This window comes from Mus pahari, chromosome 11 (assembly GCF_900095145.1).
Source record: "Mus pahari chromosome 11, PAHARI_EIJ_v1.1, whole genome shotgun sequence".
NCBI lineage: Eukaryota > Metazoa > Chordata > Mammalia > Rodentia > Muridae > Mus > Mus pahari.
The window spans coordinates 24,711,793-24,722,646 of record NC_034600.1 but is presented as its reverse complement, the minus strand read 5'-3'; the positions used below and the strand labels follow the sequence as shown (position 1 = coordinate 24,722,646).

General features: G+C 45.3%; 1 protein-coding gene across 1 annotated transcript in view; it reads left to right on the top strand.

The window, feature by feature from the left end:
• Window positions 1–2,493: 2,493 nt before the first annotated feature.
• Window positions 2,494–10,854, top strand: part of Bhmt (betaine--homocysteine S-methyltransferase) — a 21,712-nt gene continuing 13,351 nt past the window's right edge. Inside the window, exons 1-2 of the mRNA XM_021208497.1 lie at window positions 2,494–2,991; window positions 7,552–7,684. Of these exons, the coding sequence (XP_021064156.1) occupies window positions 2,959–2,991; window positions 7,552–7,684 (166 nt within the window). The 5' untranslated portion in view covers window positions 2,494–2,958. The remainder of the gene's footprint in view (window positions 2,992–7,551; window positions 7,685–10,854) is intronic.

Sequence of the window (10,854 nt, the reverse complement as noted above, 5' to 3'; positions counted from 1 at the left end):
TTTGCACTAGGCGAGGACTTCAGCCTTTTGACCTCCCTCGTCTCATTGTGGAAGCAGAGTTCAGAGGACGCAGGCATTCTCCCAAGACCTGCCTACTACAGAGCATGCTACGGCGGACTTAGTTCTTTGGGATCAGGGCAAAGGAACTGGAGATCTGCTGACTGTAAGAGTTCTTCCCATCTGCCTGTAGGGATGCACAGCCCTATGGGGAAATCAATAACTGGAGAAGACACATCTGACGCCTGGGCACCGTAGCACTCAGCATACTGTGGGTTTAGTATCCTACATGGAAACAACAGGTGGATGACGTTTCCATAGACCTAGTTGAGGGCTGGAAGAAAAGCTAGGAGGCTGAGGAAAGGTAAAAAAACTCTTTCAGCAGCTGCCTATAAATCACATGGGGAAAGGAGGAGTCAGTGAGCATTCAGAGAACAAAGAACCCTGCATTCAGACACGAATTCTAATAAACACGCTTATTGTGAAACAAGCATAGCATTTCCCCCAGAAATCAGACAGTGGGCTGATCAGAGTGGTTACTTCCTGCGCTAGGAGAGACGCTCAGCAGGAAAGAGCACCTCCTGCTTTTCCAGAGGACCTGACTTGGATGCTCAGCAGTCGACACCCAGATGCTAGAGCTCCAGGGGACCTGATATGTCATTAGTTCTTCATGGTCGCCTGCACTTGTGTGCACACATGCATGCTCATATACATAATTCAAAGTCTTTTTTTTTTTAAGATGGTTTTATCCAGAGCAAGGACTTGAATGTGCAACAGCAGCTAGGACAATCTTTTTTTGTTTGTTTGTTTTAATTGCTGTATGTCTATATTATTTACTAAAACTTCATGATTTGTTTTCAATTTAAAGCTACTAGGTTTTGTTTGTTTGTTTGTGCGTTGCCATTTTGCCTGCATAGATGTCTGTGTGAGGGGAGGATATCAGAGTCCCTGGAACTGGAGTTGCAGACAGTTGTGAGCTGCCGTGTGGGTGCTGGGTATCAAACCCGAGTCCTCTGGAAGAACAGCTCGTGCTCGGAACCACTGAGCTATCTTTCTAGCCCAAAGCTACTGGTTTAAAATCCCCACTGTTTTATAGGGTCTGGATGTGTGTGTGTAAACCCTGCTAAAGCCCTCTAGGACCTGGAGTCCACAGTGCAGTGCACCAATATTGACTATTACTGTTATAGCCAGCAAGGGCATTAACTAACTATTACCTACTTAGTTTCTCCAGGACATTAGTGGGGGGAGATGTGGACCCTGCCAAAGAAAGCATTAATGTACTGTGAATGTACCTCATTCTTCCAGACTCCTGATAGTGTATAGGGTTGATGGATGGGGGTGGCAGGGGGGGCAGTAAAATATTGTCTGTTGCCAGGCGGTGGTGGCACATGCCTTTAATCCCAGCACTTGGGAGGCAGAGGCAGGTGGATTTCTGAGTTTGAGGCCAGTCTGGTCTACAAAGTGAGTTCCAGGACAGCCAAGGCTATATGCTATACAGAGAAACCCTATCTTGAAAAAAAAACCAATATATATACATATATATATATATATATATATATATATATATATATATATATGTGTGTGTGTGTGTGTGTGTCATTTGAATTAATTTCAATATATCTTTTCTCTTTTTCTCCATTTTTAAGTTTTTACATATTCATCAGAGGGAAGTGGACTTTTAAAAAAGCTTTCTCGGACTGGAGAGATGGCTCAGAGGTTAAGAGCATTGACTGGTCTTCCAAAAGTCCTGAGTTCAATTCCCAGCAACATGGTGGCTCACAACCATCCATAATGAGATCTGACTCTGACACCCTCTTTTGGAGTGTCTGAAGACAGCTACAGTGTACTTACATATAATAAATAAATCTTAAAAAAAAAAAAAAGCTTTCTCATTGTATATCATTCATACATCTCTTTAAACTTTTACCAGTGTGTTGTCTGCTACTGTAATTTCTTCTGCATGTGTGAAACTGAGACCATTGTTCCGCAGGAGGAAAATATCCTCCTGTGTTTATTTGGATAAAAGGTTCTGAAGCCCACTCTTTTGTTGTCTTTAAGTGTCTACTAATATGTTGGGCAGTTTTTGTAGGTGAGATTTCTAGAGTTTTTAAATCATCATGTTTTGTAAACATTTAAGGAACTATCATGAATCACCTAAAGGTTAAACACCTTTTTACATCAGCAGATAGCTGTGCTCCACTGCACCGGAGGCTGCTTCCGGTTCCTCTCCCGTTTGCTTCGCTTTTGGTTTTCATGTGGAGATTTAAGGTTTTCAGGGTCTTTCCCATTTTGCCGTTTACTTGGTAGGCTCTGTGCTTGTTAGATGGCGCGGTATTCCTACTAGAAGCCACGGTTACCAGAAACCGCCAAGCCTGCCTGTAAGGTCACTGAGAACAAACCCTCTACTTGAGGATTGGCACTGAACGCTTCTGCAAAGGCCAAGTGGTGTTGCTTCTGCCAGGTGTAGGTCATGCAGTTTACGCTCCGTGCAAAGTTCTTACCGGGCATCGCATCCTCATGCAATGATCTTGTATCTTCGCCTTTGTCAAATATTTGGTCACTGAGTGGAATTCTTGGGGGTATGGTCTGACAGCTTAAGTGGGTCATGGGTACCTGACTCTAGATCAAGGTCAGAGGCCTGCTATTGGACAAAGGTCAGTGTGCAGACGAGCAAGCAGCGACCTCAGTATTTTTTTCTTATCTTACTTCGCGTTTCCACCCATCTAGGAGACCAATCTCCACTTCTCGTCCCGCAGGCAGCTTCCCAGCTAGTCCCTGGCCTGATTCAAAGGCTGGTGGGCGTGTTCCCTGCCTGAGGCCATGTGTTGGACCTGGCCAAGGCTGGGGAAATCCTAGCTGCTGTATAAAGAGACCAACAGCGGCCCAGCAGCACAGACTTTGCTAAGGACAGCTCCCCTCCAGTCCACAGCTGTGTTCAGCGCCACTCACTACACCGGAAAGATGGCACCGGTTGCTGGCAAGAAGGCCAAGAAGGTGAGTGTGCAGGGAGCCCTCAATACACCATCAACTGGGTACCCCCAATGTCAGCAAACTCAGAGAGGTGCTTGGAGCCTGGAGGTGGCCCGGTATCCTACTAATTGGCAGCGTTAGGTCAAAAGGAACATTCAGAACTTTTGTCTGACCCGGAGTTTCTCCTAAATAGTGCATTCTATATGGTCTCTGGCCTTCCTGCACTCCTGGCTCCACTTTGAACCAATCTGTGGAGTGACAGCCTTCTGGACTCAAGGCACCCCCGCAGCCACTTAGGATGTCAGGGCGCCCCCTTCAGCCCATCAGACTCAACCCTTCCTGAGTGCATCACCCCTAAAGACCAGAGAAATATCCCAGAGAAGCTGCTCACGGATCCAGGGGGTGCAATTTCTCACAGTGGGAGTTGGCTCTGGCTGGTAGCTGGCCGGGTGCAGGAGGGGCAGGCAGCTGCAGAGCCCGCCTGACTGCCTTATGGTTACAGTTTCAAAAACGATTAAGTAGAATGATTTTAAGACACTGAGGAAGGGCTGTTCACAGAATTCTAAAAAACAAAATGCCTGCTGGACCCAGGAGGTCAGTCCAAATCTGACCTTATGTGATAGGGAATGTAGGCATGGATGGGAAGGGGTAATATACTTGGATCTGATATCAAGACCAGGCACACAAGACCCCAGGAGGTGGCTGGGAGACAGATGGAGCCAGGCTGACCTCAGTTCTCCCCTGCTGGGAAACCACGGAGCGTGCCCAGTTTGTAAAGGGACAAACACCTATTCAAAAAGGCGTCTAAGGGAAAGGGAGGAAGAAAGCTAACCCTGTTAAAACGTAAACGCCACGCCCCAGGGGAGACGGCATGTGGGTGTGTGAGAAGGGTGTGTGAGTCAAGTAAGGTTTCAATTACTGTCAGTCCATAGATTTACTAAATGATGTCCCCTGAAGACTGCAAATATGGCTTATCACACACACACACACACACACACACACACACACACAAAACCCCTCTTTAGTCCCATTTGTAAAACCATGGATTCTAATCCACTAAACAAACTCAAGCTTACAAACGTCACCAGCCTCTCTACTAGGGGCTGATGGGGCATGGATGAAATCCCAGCACTCAGGAGAAAGAGGCAAGAGGTTCAGAGTTCAAGACCAGTCTAGGATACACAGTGCTACAATGTCTGAAAACACGATACAGTGGGGGGAGGGGCAAGATGGGGGAATCTTTAGAGAATTATCAAGAAAAGAACTGAGTGGCATAAGGGCTCCTCCCCAATACCTCTGTTTCCATGTAAATGTTAAAACGAGGGCTATAGTATGCATTAAAAGATATGACAAGGACACTTATTCATTGCAAAATAAAATCTGGATAAAATACAAAGAACAGCATCTGCAACATTTTGATATACATTCTGCTAGTTGTCCAGGCAGATATATGCTTTAAAAGAATAAGCTGATGTTATATATGTTCTTTTAATAATTTACACACACACACACACACACACACACACACAAAGCTTTTTATAGTGCATCCTGCTGTTTAATTTAGGAACAAAAAAATTCTGAGATTTAGGCAATTAAAATCTAGTAGAATCAGCCCGGCAGTGGTGGCACATGCCTTTAATCCCAGCACTTGGGAGGCAGAGGCAGATAAATTTCTGAGTTCGAGGCCAGCCTGGTCTACAGAGTGAGTTCAGGACAGCCAGGGCTACACAGAGAAACCCTGTCTTGAAAAAAAAAAAAGCAAAAAAGAAAAAAAAAACGAGTAGAATCTAAGTTATGCTGACATAATCACTCCACACATGATTGACACAATAAGGAAATCACCCCTATTTCCAAAGATCAGATTCCTGGCTATGCTGCGTGCTAAAATGTTGTGTACTAAAACTTGAAATTGTGTTCTCATTGAACATATCTCATTGATATGTTAACTGCCACTATGTCACTAGTTATTTCCACTGGAAGTGAGTCATAGCTATTTATAGGACCCATTGTTTGTGTGGTATATATTTATATTATATATGATATATAGCTATAGATCACTATCACATGCATATATCTGTATATATATACAGGTTTAACTTTAAATGTAGTATTTAGACACATTGTAATCATGATATATATTTGAATTTCAAAATTCACATGAGCAATTCTGTATCTTTATAGTTTGCTAACTCAGACTTCCAGGCTTAGCCATGGAAAGCGTACATCCTCATGTGATTTCCAGTTCCACAGGGAAGATGCCAATGGGTTCTCTCCGAGCACTTGCAATCCTAACAGTGTGGGGTGGGGCTGTGGAGGAGGAGAGTTAAAATGAAGGAGGCTCTACGGAGATGCAGAGGACTCTCACTGCGCAAGCCTGTGCTCCCTCGTGCTATTTCTGTGGCCTGCGTTCTCTTCACAGTTCTGAAGAGCCCACTTTGGCTAGCAAGTGGGATGTCGCAAGCGAGCATATTCCAATGTATCCCCCCAGGGATGTCACAAAAGGAGCATATTCCAATGTATCCCCCCAGGGATGTCACAAAAGGAGCATATTCCAGTGTATCCCCCAGAGCTATTCACTCTCCTTTGCAGAGCTGTCCTACCCTCCCCCCACCTCTATTTGAAATCAAATCTAAAAGCCACTCAAGGATGAGAGAGTCATTAGGACCTTGGATAAATTATGTAGAGACTCTGGGTTTTAATTTCCCATTTCTAAAATCAGAGAGAGAACTTGAAAATCAGGAATGTTGAATTTAAAGTTCATGATTCTTAGAAACTGCAAAAACAGTTTTACTAGCAAATTACTTTCCATCCTATAAAAACCCGTTTCCAATTCGAAATTCAAAATTCATCTCCCGCACCTGAGCACAGGGGCAGTCGCTGCACAGCACTAAAATGGAGTAGCCGTGGAGCACAGCCCGGAAATCATCTCATGAATGCTATGCCTGCCTCTTCCCTGATCTGGCACGGGGTGCAGGGTGTACATTCTTACAAACTCCTGGGTGCGTGACAGATATGCCGTGGCAGAGAGTGCCAAGAACGGAAGCCTGTAAGTGATTTGTCCACCTCTGATCTATCTGAACCAGGTGTCTCATGGCTTCTTAGTCTTCAAAATACCGTTAAGCCTTCTATGCTAGCCCAAGCTCTGACAGTGTTAAACCCCCCTCTAGGCGATTGATAGAGTAAGAATACCGGCTGTCCTTTAAGAACGTGTGCCACCTGTGACGCATCTCAGGAAGAGTGCTGGCCTAGAGTAAAAAAGATCCTGGGTTAAATGTCCAGCACTTCTAAAAGACGAAGAGGTGGGCTTCATCAGAGTGGTGATAGGGACAATACAGTAAGCTTTTTTGTTTGGTTGGTTGGTTTTGGGGTTTTTTGTTGTTGTTGTTGTTGTTTGTTTTTCGAGATAGGGTTTCTCTGTGTAGTCCTGGCTGTCCTGGAACTCACTCTGTAGACCAGGCTGGCCTCGAACTCAGAAATCCGCCTGCCTCTGCCTCCCAAATACTGTGATTAAAGGCATGTACCACCACGCCCAGCACAGTATCCTTTTTATAAGGAACCAGAGGAAAAGAATCTAAGGGTCTCATCCCCCCCATGATAAACAATTAAGGAGTTCTAAATCCTAACTGCCCTAATTTGCTCATTCACTGTATACGTGAGCTGAATTATTACAATATACAGATGGAAAATATGTGTTCTTTTTTTATTCCCCTCCGGTTATACCAGAGCCTCAAGCATACAAGGCAAGTGTTCTTTTTTTTTTTTTAATTTTATTTATTTATTTATTTATCTATTTATTTATTATATGTAAGTACACTGTAGCTGTCTTCAGACACCAGAAGAGGGCGTCAGATCTCATTGTGGGTGGTTGTGAGCCACCATGTGGTTGCTGGGATTTGAACTCAGGACCTTCGGAAGAGCAGTCAGTGCTCTTACCCGTTGAGCCATCTCGCCAGCCCTAGGCAAGTGTTCTACTTCTGTGCTCTACCGGACAATAACTTATCCTGTGTACTGAAGACTCCCAGGCTCTGCACACACCCACAAACCCAGCACATACCCACGATTGTGCCAATTTCTAGTAGCTGAGCATTCTACCACAAACAAGTGTATAAAATACATATGCACTTTTCTGATGTTGATGCAAAAACACAACACTTCAAAGGGACGGGGCAGTTTATTCCGGAGTCACTCTGAGCGATTAGGGCTCAGGAACCAAATTCCATGTTCCTAAGTCATAACAGTTTGATGATTCCATCAGACAGCATTCGCAGCCCTTTGGTTGGTTGGAAACTAGGGGTCTGTTGGAACATTCCAGAGGATTTAACCTAATGGTCACAAAGATGTACAGAGGAAGACTATGTGCCATTGGGGTTCAAACACATCCCAAGGTTGGCTCTGGGTTTGCAACATTTCAACCTCTTCAGATCACTGAAGCTCTGATGAGCCAATCGGCCTCACAGAAGGTGGAAACTTTCACTCACACCAAGGGTGCTAAAGAAATTATACTTCTCAAGAATACACTTGCAAAACCATTAAAAATAGAACTTGACTTTGAAACTCCTTTCTCTCCCTCGTCTGTAAATTCAGGGGATCTTAGAACGCTTAAATGCTGGAGAAGTTGTGATTGGAGATGGAGGGTTTGTCTTTGCACTGGAAAAGAGGGGCTATGTCAAGGCTGGACCCTGGACCCCAGAGGCTGCCGTGGAGCACCCCGAGGCAGGTTGGTACAAGCTCCATTCTAAACTACGATGATGATGTGTGCTATGTTGAATGAACTGCGAGAGCAAACCATGAGACAGGTGCCTAAACTACGATGATGTGTGCTATGTTGAATGAACTGCGAGAAAACCATGAGACAGGTGCCTGCCTGCAATGTTTTCCCTCCCTGGTATTGATCCTGGGCACTGCCAACAACCATCAGTACAGACTCACATGCTGCGAAGCACAATGGCTCTCTCTGCTTCTATCAGTGACCCCACCCACCACCTGGCTCCTGCCCTTCACTTTGGATGAGTCTAGGACTTGGATCACTGTATTTTTCTCTCCCCCTCACCAGTCTTCAGGGTTCATAGGGACAGTCCACTCAGCGGTTTGCTAATGCCTAAATCTCCTCCCCAGGGACCTTTCCCTTTGCTGTACCTCAGCCACCTGCCCTAGAATTTGCCATTACCAAGAGATGTCCTCCTACAGTGTGCAGACAGCAAGCCCCTTGGACACCCTCCTCCTGTCTTTCTGCTCCCTCTCTGTAATTCTCCTCCTCCTCCTCCATCTCATCGAGACTCTCCATCTTCTGTTCTAGCCAGCTTAGTCTTTGATCATTTTCCTCCATGTGTCTGTCCTTCTCTCATACACTTTATGATCCGTGGTACGTGATCCATCTCTCCATTGTATATTTGACAACTAGTCCAGTTCACCCTGCTGTAGCGCAGGCCTACTGCATTCAGGTATCTACCTGCTCCATATAAATCCCATGCACCATATTCCCAAAACACCGAACACTGGTGACCAGGAAGGAATAAACAGCACCTTCCAAGACGAGGTCTTTGCAGATTCTCAAGCAAGAGGGAAGCATTGCTCTTCAAACGGGAGGATCTGGGACTGGAGAAATGTCACTGTCAGTAAAGTCGATAAAGCGCTTTCTCCTCAAGCAGGAGGGCCTGCATTCCATCCCCCATACACACACGGAGCCCACATTAAAAAGCCGGATGCCTGTGAGTCAAACACCAGAGAGGCAGAGAAGGGAGGATCCCTGGGGCGGGGCTTGCTGTCTAGCCTGTCTAGCGGAATCAGTGAGCTTCAGGTTCAATGAGAGACCCTGTCTCAAAAACAGCATAGAAGGTAAATGAGAAATACACTCAGTATTAACCTCTGGAGCACGCACATCCTCACACACACACACACACACACACACACACACACACACACACACACATTCATATACGTAGCAGAGGAATGGACAGAGGTCAGCCCAGAGCATGCTGGGAGGGATCTGGCTTCTCAGAGTTCTTGGGTGAATCTACTTATATGTTTCACCCCTGTCTTGGGGTCCCGTTTCTTTTCTTTTTAAAGATTTATTTATTTATTATATAAAGTACACTGTAGCTGTCTTCAGACGCCCCAGAAGAGGGCACCAGATCTCATTACAGATGGTTGTGAGCCACCATGTGGATGCTCCTTGGCTTCTGTGTAATTTTGTCCAGGGCCAAATCCTCATCTCTTTCAGTTCTCTAGATGCAGGAGATGCACCTCTACCCTAGCCTTCCTGGAGGTCCTGGCTTCCACATTCTGCCTTAAATGGGGATATTTTACCCCTAGTCTTTTATTATCTCCCTCTAGTCTGTTGATGGTATCCAACAGTAGATATAACGTGCCCCAACCCCACTCATCCATCTGAGAAACTGTCCCTACTAATGCTCTCCCCTTCAGAGGCAGCCACCACAGTTCACCTCGGGTGAACATTTTAACTGTGTCACCTTGACAGCCTGTCGAGAGCTATCAGTGGGGGAGGGTGGGCACTCATTCCTGGCATGGGAACACTCACTATTCTCAATGTTATCATTATGATGTTGCTTTGAGCTCGTTTGGTGCATCAAGCATGTGCCCCGGCTTACGATTCTGGGAGGTGCATGCTTTTCAAGAATGATGGGGAAACTCCATGACACTGAACCATTTGGTCTCATTTTTTCTGCCACAGACTGAAATCCCATATGGCATCTGGCTCTGCCAGCGCCCCTCTGTCAGGCTCAGCTGACTCTGCAGGAGTCAGGAAAGACAGATCTGTAACACATCTTTCCTGGATGGTGGCTGTTTGCCTTTTAGGGGAAGGTAAAAATAAATGAATATTTAAAAAACATTGACGCTGAGGGCTGGGGATGTAGCTAACTATTAGGATTCTTGCCTGACATATCCTAGGGCCTTGGGTTCAATCCTTCCCACTGTGCAAAAAGAAAAGAGCAAGATACTCATGCTCCTAGCGAAGGGGTGATTGGTGGTGTGCATATTTTACGCACATAAAACAATGTGATTTTTTTTTTCTTTTTGTAAGTTTGACTGATCGATAGCTAGACTTGACAGAGGCCCTGAAGAACTTTCCTGCAGGCGGGACTTGATCTGAAACATTTTTTGTGAGCGGAGCAAGACCTGAATTTTCAGTGCTGGAGGAAGACTGAGGAAGGAATGGATGCCGCTAGGCACCGCCCCCTGCCCCCCATGATCCCATGCAAACCACACAGGGATCGGCTGAGGGCGTGGCTTCTAGAATCCTGAGGACTGCAGAACGCTGCTTCTATTATTGTGCCTTTGCTGCACGTTACACAGTACTCCCGCTGGGCCCTAAAGTGGCCGCCTTAATCAAATGCATTGATATCCACCCGGTCCCCATACTGGGGATTGAACTCAGGGCCTCACAGTGCTAGGCTTGTGCTTTAGCACTAAGTTACTTCTTCAGCCCCAAATCAAGTTTTATGTATTTGCTTAGTTTTGAGATGGAGCCTAGGCTGGCCTAAAATTCTTTAAAAAGAAATATATACATATATATATATATATATATATATATATGAATACATTGTAGCTATCTTCAGACACACCAGAAGAGGGTATCCGATCCCATTACAGATGGTTGTGAGCCATCATATGGTTGTTGAGAATTGAACTCAAGACCTCTGGAAGAGCAGTCAGTGCTCTTAACTGCTGAGCCATCTCTCCAGCCCTACTTTTTTTTTTAAAAAAAAAAACATCAATATATATGACTACTGACACTAAATTTTTGTGTTAGTTCAGGTCACATTTGGCTCCTGAGTAATATTCTACAGGAGAACTGTCTTTGAATCTGTAGAACAGTAGTTCTCAACCTGTGGGTCTTGACCTCTTTGGGAGGTCAAATGACCCTTT